Raw genomic sequence first — 20,346 nt, 5'->3', positions numbered from 1 at the left:
TGAATATCTTATGTGCTGTCCAACAGATGCCTTCAAGTACTCCTGCATAAAAGAAAAGAAATTTACAAAGTCAAAATAGTTTTAATCAAAACTATTAAAGGTCTTATATCCAAGCATCCACCAGTAATGTGCAACACTGTTCTATTTTTAGACATGTCACGTTTATTTGACTGGATTACTGTCTTCTTTCACTGTTGCATTCATCATATTCAGTCAATGGCAGGCTGAAAGTTTGAACCACATATGATCCGGCAAATTGATCCCTCTGCCTAGCCTTCGTTAGACAGCCTAGTCCCCAAGGCTGATTTGCCTCCAGAGGAACTCTGCCTTTGACGCAGTTGTTTCTACACCGACAGGATGCAGCGACGCTCTTTGACGACACAGCCCTTGGGAATGCCGTGTAAAGGAAACAGACTTTATATCAAGTGCTGTCACTATACATAGCGCATAGTGACCTTTCATGCAAGATTTCGTCACAACAGCATCTGTATAAAAAAAGTTCCTGTTGCGATTAAGGAAAGACTCTATGGCCTGCCTCTGTCAGGTTTAAGTGCTGCCCATCTTAATGTAGGTCACATTCTGATGAAAATCCTTCCAACAGTCCTTTGCAGTGTGTTACATAAATACATGAAAAACTGCCTATTTTTCAAGTCGCATTGCCTTTGTGCAAACTTTATTGAACAGTGTGCAGACTTCAGCTTACTAATAATTCACTGCCAATTCCAGAAGTGACATGTAGATGAAACGTCGCATGTATTCTTTCCAACATTATATGGAAAAGCAAAGAGTGGCTCGTCTCACTTGTCAGGTGTCTGAGCAGTCTCAGTTGGGAGCATTAGAGTAGGCTCAGATGTGAGAGCTTCATAAAAATTCTCCTGTAGCCTGAAACCTCTTGGGTTTCGAAGTTTTTTGGGTTTGTTGTTGTTGTTTTTTTTTGGGGGGGGGGGGTCTGTGTACAAAGATGAAAAGAGACTCTGATCTGACCTGAAGAAGAGAGTCCTGAAGTAGCATATGAAAACCAAACTAGAGAGAGAGAACAAACGTATCACAGTGTCATGCACTCATACTCTTGCCTCAGCTCCCTCACAGCTTCATCATGCACTTACCCGTGCCTTTTGTGCCTGCCGTGTTTTCCAGTGCTGCCGAGTCACACATGTGGAAATCCAGGGCTGATTCCCAGAGGAATAATTCACGGGACGAGATATAACATCGGGGACAAGATCCGCTACAGCTGCGTGATGGGATACATTCTGGAGGGTCACGCAGTGCTCACATGTATTGTGAGTCCTGGAAGTGGTGCATCATGGGACTTCCCAGCACCATTTTGTAGAGGTATGATTTTTTTTTCTTTTTTCTTGAGCCAATGGTTCTGTGCCTTTAGTTTGCAGTTATTGACTGTTATTGAAAGTATTAAATACAAATCATCTTTGTCATTTGATTTGTGCACTCACAGCTTTTATAAAAATAAACACTCTTATACTTACACTGTACTTAAGTGAGTAGTTTAGAAGACAAACATTGGTTTCAATTAACTCACCTGGTTGAGTAAAATAAATGAATAAAAAAAATTCATCTGGTTAATTATCTAGCTACATTCTATAATGGCTGTAATGTTACTTTTTATATGTTCACTGGAAAGTTCTTAATTACATAGAAAATAATATTATAATTTTACAGTAATAAATAAGTACAGTGTTAAAGTAATAAAATCTTTTTTTTTTTAATCATCAGCTGAAGGAGCATGTGGGGGCACATTAAGAGGCACAACGGGCACAATCACCAGCCCTCACTTCCCCTCAGAGTACGAAAACAATGCCGACTGCACATGGAGCATCCTGGCGGAGCCTGGAGACACCATCGCTCTGGTCTTCACAGACTTCCAGCTAGAGGACAGATATGACTTCCTTGAAATCAGTGGCACAGAGGCTCCATCAATATGGTGAGTAAACTGACCAAGCCTGTAACTAGGAGTATGCACAGCGCTATCGGGCCTCGCCTCGGGCATGTGGCATGCATTAAGCAGTGGCTAATCAGTCTGAGACGAGACCCATAGATAATGAACCTGGCTCACTGAATGAGGCACAGTTCCAGAATGTTCTTCTCATCATTGACAAAAGGGGACTAATTTTGTTCATTTAATGATAGAGATGCAGTTGAGCCCACCTCTTATGTTGCCACCGGAGATAATGTTCCCTTCTATACTGCCTGAAGAAAATTGCGCAGCATCTCAACTGATCCCAGTGATCTTTTCAAAAATGCGTTGCTCCATTTACCCTCTGTCTGGACTCACCTCCTGTGTCATCAAATGTGCCCTCGATTTACAGTTTTACATAACTTTAGGTTTGTCTGAATTCTTCTTCACATGTTCTGGTTTTGTTTTTCAATCCTGCTTCCAATTGCCTTCTTTAAAATATCTTTCACAGTCCCTTACCTGCCTAAATTTTGTAATACTGGGCAAATTGTAAGTTCTGCCTTAGTGGGTGAGAAGACTCTAGCTGAACTCCATTAACTTTACACTTGGTGAATAAACATGTTCTCACTTGTTATATAGGGGGCATCGTGGAGGCAATGTGTTTGGTTTGGCAGACTCACTGAAGTCTTGTCACAGTTAAATATGTTTTGTACTTTCTCTTTTTTTTATGGCACTAAAAACTGCACTTGAGATCACACATCTTACTGAAATTGTACTATTTCACAGTTTTTAATAATAATAGCTTTATTTATGTAATATTTTTTAAACAAGGTCAGCAAAGTGCTTTACCAAAAGATACAATATAAATAAAAGAAAATTAAATGCCATAAATTAGGATGCGCATAAAATGTAAAACAAAGAACAAAATACAACAGCAGAAAATAAAATATAGATGTCACAGGTTACTTAAATGCTAATCTATGCAGATAGATCTTAACCCTCTTCTTAAAAGTTCTTTGATCGTCCAGAGCCCTCAAGTTACTGGGAATGGATTTCCATAACTTAGTACCATCATAAGAAAATACTGCTGAATGAGGAGAAAGAAATTAGCATTGTAACAAGATATTCACGAAAGGTTTTATGGATACGTTTGTCAAAGTTATTGGCATCAAACAATACAGACTAATTATCAGGACTATGGTTTAAAATATATTTGTAGTACAATTGTTTTCAATTGTTTTCAATGTATTTTGATTAAAAAATTATTTTCTTCATGAAATGTCATTTGTTCTACATTTATTATTTTGGCAATGTTTGACAGCCTAAAATACATGTGTGAACAATTTCTGATACTGTCATTAGGAAATTTTCATTTCATTGGCCACAAGTATGTTATTATTCATTAAATGAAGGAAAGACAGATAGTAGGGGAAACAAAAATATTTTCCCCATTTTCCCCAGCGTCCTCGGCGTAAATGACATCTATGGTGTGAGAAAGGTGATATATGCTCCCTCATTCTCATGCATATCAAAATTGTTGCCACAGCATTTTACTGTACATTCTCTGCAAGCTAGAGATTGAGTGCTTTGGTAAGCCAGAAAGAAGCACCACAATAGTCCAGACAAGTTTACACAAAAGCTGTCAGCTATTAAGAGAATGTCACAGATCTTGGATGTATATTTCTCAGGCAATAGAAGGCCTGTTTGCAAACATTACTTATGTGGTTCTTAAAGCTAAGGTTTCTGTCAGAAGTAACACCAAGGTTTATTATACAGGTTTTGGCCTTAAAAGACAGGGACTCTACTTGTGCCAGTGCACACCATTTCTTAGTTCAACAATAGAAATTGATTTTGGAGTTGATTTTGTCATTATTTAGCTTCAGTAAATTGTGATACATCTAGGATTTTATGTCCTAGACATAATCAAACAATAGACAATCAAACAAGAAGTTAATAAACCTTCATGGATTGGTAACTAGGTATATATACAGCTGTGTATGGTCTGCATATTGATGGAAGTATATGTTGTATTTATTAATTATCCTGGCTAACAGAAGCAGGTATAGATTAAATTGTGCTGGTCCCATGATTGAACTAATGGACTCTACAAGACAAAGCAATAAGCCCAGTTGCATTTTTTTTCCAGCTGCAATATAGTATTGATGGCAAGACGAACCAGTTTACAAACGAGCTGGAGAGGCCAAAATTGTTTTGTATCCAAAGAAGAAGTGTCTTGCATTCAACTCAAAAACAGCAGTAAGATATAAAAGGACCATTATAGATAGATTTAATGACTTCATCATCTTTCTCTGTTAAAATTGCATATAAGTTAACAGTCAACACTGCCCCCAAGAATGATTAAGTTCTGGCAAATTAATCAGCATAGGAAATGGAATAGTGATAAAAAGCACAAGCTGAACTTTTTAACACAAATGTTTGTCATTTTTGGGAGAAACTATTTAGAGTACCATTCAGAACTGGAAAAAAAAACAAAAAAACAAACAAAAAAAAACAGCCAAAAAGGCTATATAAATGACTTTTTGTAATATGGAAACAGAGTTACACTTGAAAATGATAAAATACTAACTGAATATATGTCAATTATATTTTGTTAACAAGAACATACCAGTCAGTGTTCTACTTCCACTATTAGGGCTGTTATTAAGAAATTTCAAACATCAGACACTGTGATTAATGTGCCTGGAAGAGAATGTGTGTATTTTGTCACTATACACTACACTACATTGAGGAGTCCAAAAGTGGGGACCTGAGGATCCTTTTATGCTATCCTCTTATATGTTCTTCCACCTCATATGTTTCTTTAAATATATTCTTCCCCTTTGATAATTTTACCTTACTTAAAGGTTAGAGTTCTCTCATAGTTTCACTCTAATATCAAGCTGATAAAGATAATCCTTATGTTCACAGCCTTTTTTGCTCATCTCTACTAAGGTTTTATGACCACTCCCCATAATTCAGAAGGACATTGCATGTGGCTCTGTTGTGAGTATAATTCAATATGGTCTATTATAGCAGGCCATTCAAGAAGAGGATCTTGATCTCTGCTTGCTTCGCTTGAGGTTTTATCCAGAGGCCTTAGGGGCAGGTGGAACTGTGAAGGCTGAGAATTCTACAGCGTTAGTTAATAGCCCTTGAGAAAGTGCCATATGAGTGGTTGAATGTGGCTTGAATTAGATCTGCTCAAAGGCACTGTCTGGGATGTGGCCTGAGGACAGCCCAGGCTTCACTGAGCATCGGTGTCAAATGTAAATCAGATTTGAGCAAAATCAATCTTGGGGCCTGCTGCTTTTCACGTTTTCCGTGTGAACGGCCCATCTTGGCCCTGCACTGGATAAACAAGAAATGAGACTCTACCCACAGAAACAACCCTCTGACTCCTGCATATAGTGTTGCAAAGCTAAAATTGCTTATTGACCAGCAGTATGTTGACATAAGATTTGTTTACAGCATTGCTAGCATGGTGTCAGATGGTGACAGGGATTTGTTTACGATGTAATGAAAGAGAGATTTCTGTCAAGACAGAATCTGTCATGACAGATTATCTTGTGATGATGTGAACCAAAATGTATGAATCAGCAATATTTAAGCCATTATTTAGTTGTAAGCATATTTCATATGCCTATATTTGAATAGCTTGCTTAAAGATTCAGATATCAAGTGCTACAAAAGTTACACTTAGTTACACTTACACTTAGCAAATAAAATAAACTCTGCATTGTCATAAAATTAAAAAAAAACATTTTGTGAAACTACTATGTAGAAGTTGACTCAGTGACCATGAAAAAGTACTTTAGTATTTTGATTGCTTTGGCAAATAGATTTCATAGAAGAGGTATACTTAAAGGAAAAAATCTGGTATCACATTACATATGGTATGACAAATTTCAGAAGTCTATCAGAAGTTCTAGACACACTTCAGAGGTCCTTGTCTGCCTAGTCTTTACTGTCTAATGCAGTATAAATCTCTTTTTTGGACCTTTCTTGGTGTGTGTTAATTGATCAGATTCTTGGAAAACATTCAGGAAAAAAGTATTTGCAGGAAAAAATGTCCAGCTCATTCCATTAAAAACAGCATTTTATTTGAATGCCACTAAAAAAGGATCAATACTTAAAATGCAATTTAATGCCAGAGGAGAGGTCAGGGGGAAAATGTGCCTTAGCAATTCATATGGAGCTGTGGAGCACCTGTCTGCTAAATGCCATGGTTGTATTACCAGAGTAGCTTTGCATTCAGACATTCTTCACTCATCTTCTTTGACAGAAAATGTATTGTTTAAGGCCCCAGATGCAATGGAGAAAATCTGCTGCAGTGAAACTGATAGCTCAATAGCACTGGAACACTATGAGAGCTGAAGGCTGAGAGGGTATATGTTCCTAATACTTCTTTGGGGTTTCAGGTTTCCTTACCACTAGAAAATGCCTGTAGTTTCTGTTTTTAAGTGAATTTCATAGGTGTAACAGAGTTCCTCTTGTGAGAAGAGGTGTTATTCTCACCCAAGAAATTTCTTCGGCCCAAAACAAACTTTTGGGGTTTTTATGGATTTGGCAAGGCACAGGCCTGGGGGTGGACTTGTGGAAAGTGGAGACAAAAAGAATCCCACTGGATCTGTGGTGATAAATGTTGGTCAATAATACTCTCACCTGACTGTTTTTTATGACCCATTAATGCTCTTCCAGAAATTCATGGTATTCAGACACTGGTATGGGAAACTGAGGAAATACCACACAAAAAAACCCCAGATATATTATAGCTGTTCAGTCTAATTTACATTATTGAGTATCATTGTTCTTGCTCTTTTAACACTGTAAAAAATTAAATGTAAAGGGTTTTTTTATGAGTTAATGTGTTTGAGTTAATGGCAAATATACCCATAACCTCATTTCAAAAACATTTGCTGGTCAACAGAACAAAAAGAGCATTATCATTTTGCATATCATCGCATCATATTCAAAACAACATTATCATTAGCGTCAATCACTTTTCAGTGCTTTTCTAATGTTTTGTGATGCTAATGTTTTACACCATATCTGAAGTTTTTTATTGTTGAAGCCATTAGAATGTCAGTGCCCCCAAGTTAAGGACTTTGATAGAAATTCACTTGGACACAAGTGAATTGCACTTTGGTGGGAAGATTGACAGCCGACAGGTCCTATTCTAAAGTTTGTTTCCTTTGTGGCTCCTCCTCCAAAGAAACTTTCTGATTGATTTTTGTAAAGCAGTTTCTAGTGTCGTGGCCCTACAAATAGATGCCTCCAGAACTGTCATGTCAGGCTTTGTCATTTGGAGACATAAGGGCATGCTTTTTTAAAAGGACATCCTCTTTTATCAGTGTCACATTGCATGGTGTGATAAATATGTTCACATTAAACTTCTGTGTCATTGTTTTGTCATTGTACTGTCATTGCACATTGTTCTGGAGTACATTATATGTTCCACAGGACAAATGGAAGGACTTTGTGCATGTTTGTCCCAGATACATCTTCATCTTTGACTGTGATACTAAGGTACATTCAATAATTTCTAGAACATTCAGTTTATAATTAGCTGTTCAAAAGCCTTGAATCACTACTGAAAAGTTTAAAGTCAGTGTCCTTAATAATATGAAACCATTTTTTTGCAGATACATGAATTAAATTATGGTAATATGATGCTAGTCATATGCAACTTTATAAATATATTTTTATTTAGATAGGCATTGTATAAGCAGGTGCTATGGCAGGCCTACAAACTTTTGAATGGTAAAGTGCATTTGAAATATAGTAATATCTTAATAATTCCTTTTAGTATGTCACCTCTTTTCTAGAGCAACGCAATGTTAAAGACCCAGAGAATACTTTAGAAATTATTAAAATGTTTTGCATGATACTAAACTAGAGTGATATACTAATCATTTAGCACATTTTTGAAATACAAAATAGAACAAAAGTGTGATAAAACACTGCTCAAAGACCAAGCAAATTAGCCCAACACTGCTATCTGAGAATAGTCTGGGTGTGGTGCTAACATTCCATCAAACACACATGAGTGACAAGCAAAGCTTAATACCAGAGCACAAGAAGAGAGAATCAGAGTAATGCAACCATACATGTACAAACAGGTAAGTCTGTGTATCTGCAAAAAATTGTGAGTTCTGCCTTAGTGGGTGAGAAGACACATTCCATCAGCATATATCTGGTCATAGAGAGAAACACTGTCAGACATTTTCACAGCCATTTTACATTATTATTCCCCAGCCACTGTCCCATGACATTACAAACGTAAATGGCTTCACCTTTTTTATGAGCATTCTAATCTATGGTTAGTTTAAAACTGAGTGCATCGAATTACAGGCTACACAAACCCAACATCAATTAATTAATTAACTACAAATAGACATTTTTTAGACACCACTTGACACCACTTGAAAATATTGTAAACTTAGATTTTCAGTTTGTCTTAAAGAATGCTGGAGTATATGTAAATGAAACAAAGAAACTCTGTTACCTGCTCTCACAAATGGACAAGCTTGTCCAGGGTGTCACTGTGCCACTTTAACAATTTTTAGGTTTCCAACCACCTAACATAAAGAACTTGTTTAGATGTGCACAGTGTTACATAAAAAGAAAATCTCAGCACAAGTGGCTAATGTCCAGTGAATTTAAATTACTGTAATTGTGAATACAGAAAATATGCTCACTGGCCTCAAAATCTGAACAGATTTTAAAGTTAAACAGATGATAATGATAACATAATGTTTAGTATCTCAATTTGCCTGTGTTGTTAAAAAAATTAATCAGTAACTACAAGGAAACTCCACATGAACCCTTTTCCAATTTACTTTAACACTGCATATTTTTTCTGCCAGAATTATGATTCCCCCACTGTCTCCACCACTGTCACTTTGAGATGTAGCATATGATTCATGCAACAGCTAAAAGAAGAGGGTCATGTGACCAAACCAGATGAAAGGCCCTGTAATGCTCACATGAGGTAATTTAACTGAAATAACTGAATTTGAAACACAACAGTATAATTTATCACTGTAATTCGAGAACCATTGCAAGCACACAAATTATTCTTTACACTTGGCTTTTGCTCTTGCTCACTAGCTGTCACTCAGTATCTAGCTAGGTTGCTCAGACTAAAGAGGGTGTGAAAGTAAAAATCCAGAGTGTGTGGGAGGGGCTTTAGATTTTTGACTGTTGAAAGTAAAGCTTACGTAAACTTTAAACAACATAAGGACAGCCCATTTTACATCAGAAACAGAGAAATTCTAGTGAAATAAGAATCACTGCCCTCACTGATCATAATCTGATCAGTGGATTTATTGCCAGCAGTCATCAAAGACCAGATGGGCTCGTTGTCCTGACTTCCCCGAGTCTGCTGCTGGAGCTGGAATAAATTTTGCAGGAACCACTGAATAAAATCAAGGCCTTTTTTTCTCTTTGAAGACTTTAAAGCTTTTTAGTTATTCATTAGATTCTGTTTTTAAGGCCTTTCTTAACTGTATTATGTGCATCAGAGAATTATCTGCTGCTGCACTCTGTCATCTCAACATTTGTTCTGTTGAAACTGCAAGTAGCTGTGATCAAGCAGCAATCACATCAGGCTGCTGCAACTGCTTTCACTATTTGGATCAACACTGCATGGTCTGTGCACCAAATGGCCCCCATCTTCTGTCCTCTGCAGACAGGAAAAAAAAGTGAAGAGTTGCATCTGGAAGCCTGGGTTAGACTCCCAAGAAGACAGCCCTCACCTGAGATGCTGCTTAAAAGACATGCAGCAGGATCTATTGCACATGACAGGCCGCTGTTGAATGGTCCGCTGCGGCTGAAAAGAAGCTGCTGTGATATCTATTTGTGTTTCGGATATGAAAACTGGCACTGCAAAAGTTGGCTCATCAGCTTCTAGATATTACATGTGATTCTGTATATCTGGCGGTGTGTTAAGGGTCCAGATGTCCAGATGTAGTCACATTTCTTACCCTTTAACCCATGCTTTTTTAATAAATAAAACATAGAGGAGTGTTATTTATTGAAATGGGCTATACTAATGTGGATTTCCTAAAATGCAACATGATTTGTCTCTGAATGTATCACAGAAAAATAAAAGGTATCACAGATTTGGCTTTGTTTTTGAGAGCTGATGCTATTGCTGAGTCACGATTTGGATTTGTTTCTCTATTGGTTATCTAGCACATAGCACAATCTGGGAACTAAGGCATCTTTCCCTACCTCCACTTCCATGTTGATTTCTCTCATGGCTTCACCTCTTGTATGCCGTTTGCTCTCACCTGCACCCCAGCATCTTCAAACAGGCCCAGCTTGTCACCACAGGTTTGCTCCCACTGTAGCCGGCACACCCGTAGAAGTGAACGGTTTTTGCTCTCTTACCTCTGCCACCTCCTCAGCACAGACAGCTTTTCATGCATTGCTAAGCTCCACTTTCTTGAAAAGAAATGGAAGGGCATCAAACCCCTCCCCCCTTATTCACAAATACATCCTCTGCTACAGAGAAGACGCACAGACAGACCAGTACAGGGTATTACTGAATATCTCTGCCTCTGCCTCTGTTCTCAAGAATATATTTTCCATAAAATTTGGGTATTTTATTTGGGCAATGTAGTCTTAAACAAAAGTACATACTAAATGATCAGCCATGAAATAATTTCTTTCCAGTGGGCTTTTATCCGCATAATGTACAGCAGGAAGTGGGGCCTTATACCTTCTCAGGCCACAGTGGTAACACTAAGGAAAGGCCACAAGTGTGGAAGATTAGCCATAGATGTTTATTTAAAAAAAAGTGGATAAAAAATTAAACTATCCATTATGAAAAAAAAATCTGAATAAATGTAGAGTTCAATATAAAAGTGTCATATAATCAGTGTATGGGGGTGTAATGCAAAGCAAAGGAAAGAATCCAAAGAGGCACTGGAGACGAGATGAGCTCACAGTGGGGAAGAGGGCTTTTAAACTTCTGACTCATTACCAGGGAGCAATTAAGTAAAAGCTAACACCTGCCAGCTTGACCCTGCTCTGCAAAACAAAGAGCAAGATAGAGTGGGAGAGAAAGTGAGAAAGAGAAAGAGAGCAAAGAAAAATACAGAGCACAGCCAGCCAGGGCCATGACAAACCATTTTGTTGTAGCTGTCCTCCTCTCAGACCGCTTAGTTTACTCGGCTATCGTTTCCCAAGGACAGGACTGCCCTTCTGTCATATCTCTGCTTTCAACTGTTGGTATGGCTACTTACATCACCTGTGACTGGTGACACTTTTTTCCTACCTCCAAATAAAAGGTTTAACATTTGAAGCACAATGTCTGCATAGTTTCAAGGGTCAGAGTGTGAGAGGCAACCCAAGCAAGGAATCTAAATAAATAAATAACTAAATAGCATGTGACAGAAATAAGGAAATACAAAGAGCTTGCTTTTAAGGAGCGAAACGTTGCTGGAGCTAGTTAGTCCTACAGAACTGACACATCTAAGTTTACAACTGCTGCTCCAGATAAAGTCATGGGCTGAACCCATATGACAGTTCCAGCAGAAGAATGTAAGAAGAGGGTTTAATAGGCACCCTGTTATAGTGTGGGGAGGAGGTGAGGAGTAGAGAGAAAATGGCTGCCGCACAACAATGAAATATATGCTGCGAAGATCAAAGCAGCAACCACATCTTGCCTTGTGTTCCTGAAAACAGTCTATACTAACAATCCCTCACAATAAAGTTGACGGATTCTGCTGTTGTCAGCACTCACTGATAACTTTGAACTGTCCATTTGCTCCTGTGGTCTGCAGCAAAATCTGGAATGTAGTGATGTTGCTTTAAAAGGAAACAAAGCATGAAATCCCTGAGTGTCCACATCGCATCATGAACACTGCTGACACCCTAGTGCACACTAAAAGGCAATGTGCAGCCATCAAGGGTGTGCAGAGTGATTGTGTGTTTCAAAGCCAAGCATATTTATCCCTCTCTAGTGATGACGTTTAATGTACCTTTCTGCACATTCCTGATATTGGAAGCAGGAATGATAAGGATGATTAGGATGTGATTCTGATTAAGTGTGCATGTGTGCATGCAGGATAAGACAGTACCAGTACAGGAACTGTGGAGGAAGTGGTTTATCCTACCAGTGCAGATTCTTGTCATATTTCATTTGTTTTTAAACCAGAAGCATCAGGGTATTCAGGCTCAATTTACATTCTGTAACACAAAAAATGAGACCAGATTTGAGGCAACTTGCAGTATATGATGCCACGTTTGTGTTTCTCATAATAGAATGCTTACACTATTAATGGCATTTCTACATAGGTGTAGTCAATAATATTAGCCTTGATGATTAAAGTGCTTTGCCATTGGTGTGTAAAGTAACAGGTATCCATTTTTTGATAGTTATTGCATTTAATGAGTGATGGAGTATAGTTAAGGAAGACTGTCACAAAATGGCAGGCTGCACAATGGGCTAAAATAAAAATGTATAGTCTGGGCTAAAACAAACAACAAAAAAAAAGATAAAGAAAGAACAAAAGTGGCAAGTGCTGCAGACCCAGTATGACAGTCCCACTTCGCTGGTTACCAATCTGAACAGCACCTGAAGGCCCTCTCAGGAAAATTCACCCACACCGGCCACCTCCAGCCTCCATTTACAATGATACGTGTGTGATTCTTTGGCGCACATTGCTTCTTCAGCTGCCACATAGCAAAATTTATCCAAACTCTCACACCTAATTCATTCCACCTTGTAGTGATTAAAAACGCAGCATCGCATGCGTGCCTTTCTGTTCTGTCGATTTCTGCTTGTGTGGCTGTGTGTTTAATCTCCGGTGCCCTCATCGGCCAGGCTGAAATGTGGATTTCGTCTCTTCTTCTTTTCACCGCAGGCTCACTGGCATGAATCTGCCGTCGCCAGTCATCAGCAGCAAGAACTGGCTGCGGCTGCACTTCACGTCTGACAGCAACCATCGGCGGAAAGGATTTAGTGCCCAGTACCAAGGTAAGGGGGTCAGTAATCAGGCCAGGAGGGGGGCTGTGGCCCCTCTCCAGCCGGACAGACATGGGTCAGCAGTGGCACGCCATCCCATCTCGCCCCCCTGGGCACCATGGGTATAAGCGTTGCTGCAGCAGCTGAGTCGCATTCCCCTCCTTTAATGTGGGGGATAAATCACAAGAGCAGCAGAGGAATTTATATCCCCCACCACCCCCCACATGAATAACACAAAATGAGGCATTTTGAAATTGTTTTCATGAAATGGGTTGATGATCACGCACACAATTTGCATAATGAGCAGGTGATGCGTCGTGTCCTATGCAAAGCTTTGGATTTGTAGCATATGAATATGAAGTTTCAGCACAAGAATCTGTAATATATATATATATATATATATATATATATATATATATATATATATATATATATATATATATATATATATATGAGACCTATTTTCAGGGCATGTGTTTTATAATGTAAGTGGTATAAACATGTATTGTTAACAAAAACGGATTTGATTCATGACGGCCTTTTTGAACGCAAACTCCCTGGGAAATAAAGATAATTTATTATAACAGACCCACAGCTTCTTTACCACACTGCTTCATCATTACTGTGCATATCCTGTTTATCCTTCAAAGAAAAAAAATCTTTCCATTTCGTTAAAACCGACTGATGGGGTAATGTTGCACAGAGAAAAAATTAAGCAATGTGAACTTATTTCACAACTCTTGAGTTCTAATTGGCATCCCACGCAGCATGGTTACATGACGGTGGATTCTGACTTGCATTAAAATTCCAAATTGGATTTTGGGTGATGTGGATGCTTATAGTGGGTCCAGAGTAGTCCCAATCTGGGAACAATTAAAGGGTACTCTTGTGTCTGTTGCGGTCACACCCTGGTTTCCAGCGGATGCCATTATGCCGTTCCCCTAGATACCAAGGGGATATGTTGGGGAAAGATGATACACCTGAAGCCTTAATTGGAGGCACCACACGAGGCGGGTAGGGGCTCACTGGGTATTGGCACGTTATGCCATGCTGCTCTTCAGGGGGGAGGTGTTAATTGCATGAGTGGATTTTAACGAGCCCTGTGTTTCTCAGCATACATCACTTCCTGTCTCAACAGTGAAGAAGGCCATTGAGCTGAAGTCCAGAGGAGTGAAAATGCTTCCGAACAAAGACACGAACCATAAAAACGCAGTGTGTAAGTACACTCTGAAGCTTCTGCATCTGCTCCCCATAACTCGCAGCACGATTAGATTACAAGGTCAATGACTAAAATTCGATTGGTGATAAATGTTTAATTGACGAAATCCTCATGGCAAAATGGAATGAAAGAAGTTGTAATGCACATTTGAGAAAGGCATCAGTGGGAATTCATGCATTTTCTTCATTGAGTTCAGAGCGGCAGAGATTTATTGCAAGTGTGATGCTTCTAAAGAGAAATATGTTCCCCATAGGGAAAAACATTATCCTCACATTTTAATGCACAATAAAGACCGCATGTATAAAGCAGTTAGGACTCTCATCATCTTCTTAACTGCTTGCTTGTTTCCTTCATTTCTATGAGCCATCCTGCAGTGCTTGGTACTGCTGATGTAGCTCCAGGTTTTCATAATGCATTCAGCAAAAGATGCCCTTGACAAACCCCCTAATCCTCTGTTAAACATCAGATTAGACAGTATCAATAATTGGTGCCATTCTCTGCTTCATCAAGCATGTTTTGTGGCAATTAACACCACAAAGGCTGCTGACTCCACTAATGGAAGCTACTTCGCACACTTTATCAGTAGGACTTACTGTGCAGGTTTATGACCATGCTGGATTGTGCATATGCTTGTCCATTCCTCAGAAACATGTCCATTGAGGTTCACCTGACAGAGGATCTAATTTTGCAAAATGCAGTGTGTCTCTTAGGACGTGTATACCATATGCTACGTACGTCATGCAAGGGTAATAAAAGCCATGACACAGAAACATGAGCTTAACCTCTGGGGCCCTGTCTTTGTGGGCATGTGTAAATTAGGTAGTGATAGGCTAGGTGTTGCTGCTTTTGTGACAATTAATTCATTTTTATAAGAACCCTGAGGATTCTTTAAATAAGCAGTCAAAACTCGGCACAACATCTAAACCCAATGCAACTGTTTGATAATTTGGTGAATTCACCAGCAAACAAAACATATGCAGGAAATTATAGCAATTCATGGAATACTGTCCTTGATAATCATATTTATGGTGCTGCTATCCTTTATGTTGAAGTTCAACAAACTGTTTAATAGCAGATTGCATACATTGAGTGAAAACTGGCACTACCCTTACATGATGTAAATATGGAGGGTGTAAAAGAGGTATAATCCTCACAGCACTGAAACTTCATGCTCCCCAGACTTCAGAGCTATACAAATGCAAGACTGAAATGTTCTGTTTTGTGACAATGCCCCACTTATGCTTAGTGCAAACTGCATCAAAGATTTAAGATTAAGGTTTAAGAAATGATTGGCTAAGATACTAATAATACCACACTCTCCTACTTGCATCTCACTTCACCCAGCTCTTTAATGCATAGTATACATCGATGTGTCTGCAGTAGAACCTAAGTGGCAAGTTCATGTCACAACGGCATACAGCAGTGATTTCATGGGTTTTTGAGATTACCTGGTAAAGATAATGCCATGGTCTTAGATCTATGATTAGAAAGGGATGCAGTGTCATTTATGTATGAAATATACCAACATTGAGTGCACAGAATCCATGAGGCAGTCACATGGTGGTATAGGAAAGGAAAATACATGTTTAAAAAAAGCACATCAGAAAAAAAGTTGCGGCCTTTGATCACATTGAATAACTTTCGTATCTGATATCAACAATCAGAGATTATGTCACCACATCAAACAGAAGGACATGACAGCTGATCAAAAAGGTTTTAGTCCATTTGTGGCTGGCCTCAGGCCACTCAGACCCCACTCATAAATCCTTGCATTGAAATCGCATCCATTGCAAAGAGTCATAGATAGATGCACCAGAACAGAGAAGGTAATGCTATTCGAATCATCGTAAATAATTCTGTGTTACATACATCAAACTCACTCCCCAATTACACTTTCTTATTGAAGGCGTTCAACACTCATTTGCCCTGGCATGAAATTCATTTGATGAAAACCTTCTTGGAGCACTGCACATCTCAGAGCTCCCTATATAAAATGTTTTGGCTTTGGAAAGCCAGCACATTGAGAGTGTTTTGTAAAAAGATGTCATGGTATTTCATTCCTTGGTGTTGCAAATAAGAGAACGGTAAAAAGAAGAAGGATACAAGATCTATTTCTGTGCTCAATGCCTGGAGCAGATTCTGTGAGTTGACCTAATGTGATTTTGGCCAGTAAATGAACTCTGGCCGGTGTCAGCAAGCGGTGCAGTGTTTAGGTGAGGGCCAAAAGAGGGTGAGGGGTTTGGGTGGGGGGCAGGATGGGTAGTGTGACAGAGACATGTGCTGTGACCTTTCCTTCTCTCTCTCTCTCTCTCTCTCTCTCTCTCTTTCTGTATGGGAAATAGCCTTGAGCCCCTGATCACTAAATCCCCTGTCAGCACAGCAAAAAACAGATATTTCATCTGTGAATGCAATCCACCCAAGCCCAGTGATGCCCATTTCTCCAGTCTATGGGATGCTGCTTTAATTCTACACACCAACCTTTATCTGAGTGCTTTTAGTTTTATTCCGGAGGTGTCTCTGAAAGTCCCATAAGTTAGAAACCATGTTATTCTTTTTTAAATTATCCTTAAATCTGATGTTCTGAGGTCTGAACACCATTACAGAAAATATTTTGTTGTGGTGTTCCTCTCTTCTATGTAATATGTAATCTACTCCAGATAGTGTAATACTTTAGCATTTCACCAGTGATACGTTGCATTTCAAATTAAACCAAACCAATGGAAGTTTGGGGCGAATCCTGGTGAGATCATACTGCTGTTCTGTTCTGAATGAGGGTGATGACCCTATCTTGTTATATCATGACGTAGCCATCCACTGGAACATTTTTGCTATCTTAAATGTGAATTGAACTTTCCTGGCCTTGTTGGACATGTTGGCACCTCTTCATAGTTACCACCCCATCAGCATACTCACTGTGAGGCTCCATCTTAACAGTGCATGCTGCCTAATGTTTAACCCTTTCATACCCTACCACTTCTGCAGTCTCCAAATCCATCAGTGAATTCTGTTTTCTTTATCCGAAGTCTTAAAAAATATGGGCTTGTGCTTGCTCAGGCTTTTCCCCCTTATCAATCATTGCCCTCTTCTTTCCTTCCTCTCTTTAATGCAGTGAGCCAGGGAGGAATGGCAGCAGACATTTGTCCTGATCCAGGGATTCCAGAGAATGGGAAGAGGATCGGCTCCAGCTTCCAGTGGGTGTCCCCCCTCCATCCTCCTTTTCCTGTTGCTGCTCTTTTTACCCAAGTAGGAGCTGCATGGCACCGCTGTAATTGGAGAAGGCTGTGCATGCAGATTAAGCATCCATGAAGAAGAGAGCCAAGCACACAAGAACCTCAACCAGCCCAATAGATTTCAAGCCCAATATGTCTCTCCCCCTGGTTCTAGTAGTAAATTAAAAAACAAACAAACAAAAAAAGAGCAAGGAAATAAGGGGTCTAAACCAGATAATAGTCGTTCATTTTCAAGTTAGTGACTAGGAAGTGAAAATCTGTCTGCTAAAATGAGTGCTTTGCAGATTGAACTGCCATTCTCCCCATTTCCAATTTCATAAAAAGAGAGGTTATAGTAAATGTGTGTTCTTCGCATGCATAACACTCATTGGTGATAATTTACTTTGGTTTGGCCTTTTATTATTATTATTATTATTATTATTATTATTATTATTACTTATTGGTTTTGTTTGTACCAACCCCACCGCCCACCCCACAGGGTTGGGGCCAGCATACAGTTCTCCTGCGATGACAGCTATGTGCTACAAGGATCAAAGAGCATCACTTGTCAGAGAGTGACTGAGACCTTGGCCGCCTGGAGTGACCACAGGCCGATTTGTCGGAGTAAGTGCGAATGTGGCTCGCCTCAGCACTCTCCCCTCATGTCCTGTAAAGACACTGTCCAGTCCTGTTAAGTGAAATGTGTGGCACATGCCAATGTCGAGCAAGGCCATGCAATCCATAGCTTTTGGCAAGGCAGCATCTGGAAATGTCGCAGAATGTTGGTAGCTGATATTAAATTGTATTGAAATTGAATCATGCACATGTACATGAGGCATAATCTAACCATCATATACCCTGTTAATGCTCTTGTTTGTGCAATAGCCCAAGCTTGAAGTCATCTATGATCAGGGTAGGATATAATGACATCAGGAAAATTATTTCCTTTTCCGTATGAAATAATTTAACATGGAACTTGTGCTCTTTTTTGCAGATGACCTACAGACTTGTACATAATAACTCATGTTTGTTGCAGATTTTCAGAGGGAAATTTATTCTTTGTTTCACAGCTACATTCTGTCATTTCATGCATGCATCCAGTGAATTAATTAGATTTGATGTTTGCTTTAATTATGCTCTGTCATTTTGAGTGCCCACCTATGGTACCTCTTCATGTCTCTGAGATTTACTAACCTGGACAGAAGCCTCATTTAAATGCGCAGTTTGGAGTTTAATTAAAGTTTTGTTTGCATGTGTCAGTGAACTATGGTGAACTGATGAGTAATGGAACAAGGAAAGGGCTTGTTCAAATGTAAACTGAGGATTCATAAGTGAGTTTTGTCTGATGCTCATACATTTTGAAGTTATCTATAAGGGTTTTCATAAAACCTAATCCTAATCCCTCTAAAAATGTGCTTTGTTCTCTTATCAGAATTTATGACTGATAGGCTTTGTTTTCACACCTGCAATTGACAACAATAACTGACAGTAATTGTAGCAGTCATCTGAAATTCAGTTCACTGCTACCATGCATTTTCTCCTTTGATCCAGAACCAACCCATCTACAAACTACCCAGGTGGACTGAATCACCAGTCCACATCCACCATAATTTCTCTATTCTACTTCCACCAGATGCAGCAAATAATATGTAGGAATTTGTTCAATGAACATTCCAGTAGAATCTCCAGCTATGACAATGTAAAGAACCATGCTTTGGTGTATGGTTTGTGGAATGTTTTGAGATATATCTCTAAATATGTGTAGTGATATCAGTTACTGAAATTTCCCACTGAACAGTAGTACCAAATGAACTGGAAGAAGTTTGCATTAAGAATTCACTTTCAGTATTAAAAATATCAAAGTACACTGTTAAAAGGGCCTTCATGCCTCCCTGAGCCACAGCTTCTTACCTTTCTTTACAGTCGGTAATGAATCATGTAAAATACCCTCGTTGACCATGAAATCCAAACTGAAATAGCAAAAAAAATGGTTAAAGGACTTTCCCCACTCATCCCAGTTTCCACTTGGTTGAGCTTGTTTGTGTGTTGCAAAAGGGGGTCATTTTGACTCCAGAATCTCTTTATTCAGCAGTAGCCTGAATCTTTTCCCTGGAATGAGTCTTTATTTTCCCTTTATGATTTAAATAAGGTATTTTGGACAAAAATTGCTTTGTTATTAAAGTCAAATAACAAAATTGCTTTTGAGTGGAAAGTTCAATTATATAATAGAACTGTTGTCCTTTTATTTTGCTGTCTTTATTGAATGCCATGTGCACATATTGCTATAGTAAAAAGAAATAATATGAGGAATTTACACTTATCTCAGTGGGAATTCTAGTACTTTCCATGTTGAGCAAAATAAACAAACAAATATAAATAAATAAACAGCCATAAGTACATAATAACTCCTAACAGAGAGCTAAAGCCCTTTTTGTAGCAGCATTCCAGGGAGTAGCTGCTATTCCAGGGAGTAGCTGTTAGCCTTCATTTTCATACAGTATATTAAAGGTTTTTTTTGTTTTTGTTTTTTTTCTTTTTTGTACTTAAAGTGATCATGAAATATGGTTACAAAACAGATAAGTGACATTTTCCCCAAGGTGAAGACTTGAAAATGGTTGCGGTCCTCTTGGGCTTTATCCAAAGGTTAAGTTGAGACCTGAGTGGTTGTTGTTCTGAAAGGCGAAGGCGACACAGGCCCCTTGAAGACATTAATCAAAATTAAATAAGGCAGTATTTCAGGTCTTCAAACAGAAGAGTAACCATGTTTGACAATTTCTTAGCACGATTCCCACACATCACTGATCAGCCAAGACACTTTTTGTCTCAGCATCGCCAAGCACCATCTTTAAAGCTAACACTTAAAGAGATTTTTCCCCATTTGGGGGATAAGTTGGGGGCTGAAGGTATAAAATGGGAAGTTAAAAAATTCTTTAGCTTCATGATTTAATAATTCCATGTGGGTTTTAGCACCCCTCTTGAACTGAATTACTGCTGATCTCGAGAGATTATTTAGACTTAATTATTGAGTAGG

The 20,346-nt window shown here is 38.8% G+C and overlaps 1 protein-coding gene across 2 annotated transcripts in view; it reads left to right on the top strand.

Moving 5' to 3' along the window:
* Positions 1-20,346, top strand: part of csmd1b (CUB and Sushi multiple domains 1b) — a 265,284-nt gene that overhangs the window by 151,541 nt on the left and 93,397 nt on the right. For both annotated transcript variants that reach the window (XM_027023454.3, XM_081724720.1), the window contains exons 4-9: positions 1,138-1,332; positions 1,732-1,939; positions 12,787-12,899; positions 14,026-14,103; positions 17,216-17,297; positions 17,815-17,939. In XM_027023454.3, coding sequence (XP_026879255.2) covers positions 1,138-1,332; positions 1,732-1,939; positions 12,787-12,899; positions 14,026-14,103; positions 17,216-17,297; positions 17,815-17,939 — 801 coding nt within the window. The remainder of the gene's footprint in view (positions 1-1,137; positions 1,333-1,731; positions 1,940-12,786; positions 12,900-14,025; positions 14,104-17,215; positions 17,298-17,814; positions 17,940-20,346) is intronic.

This window comes from Electrophorus electricus, chromosome 12 (genome assembly GCF_041902795.1).
Source record: "Electrophorus electricus isolate QZ-2024a chromosome 12, ASM4190279v1, whole genome shotgun sequence".
In the NCBI taxonomy this organism is placed as follows: domain Eukaryota; kingdom Metazoa; phylum Chordata; class Actinopteri; order Gymnotiformes; family Gymnotidae; genus Electrophorus; species Electrophorus electricus.
This window is presented reverse-complemented; position numbering and strand designations above follow the sequence as displayed.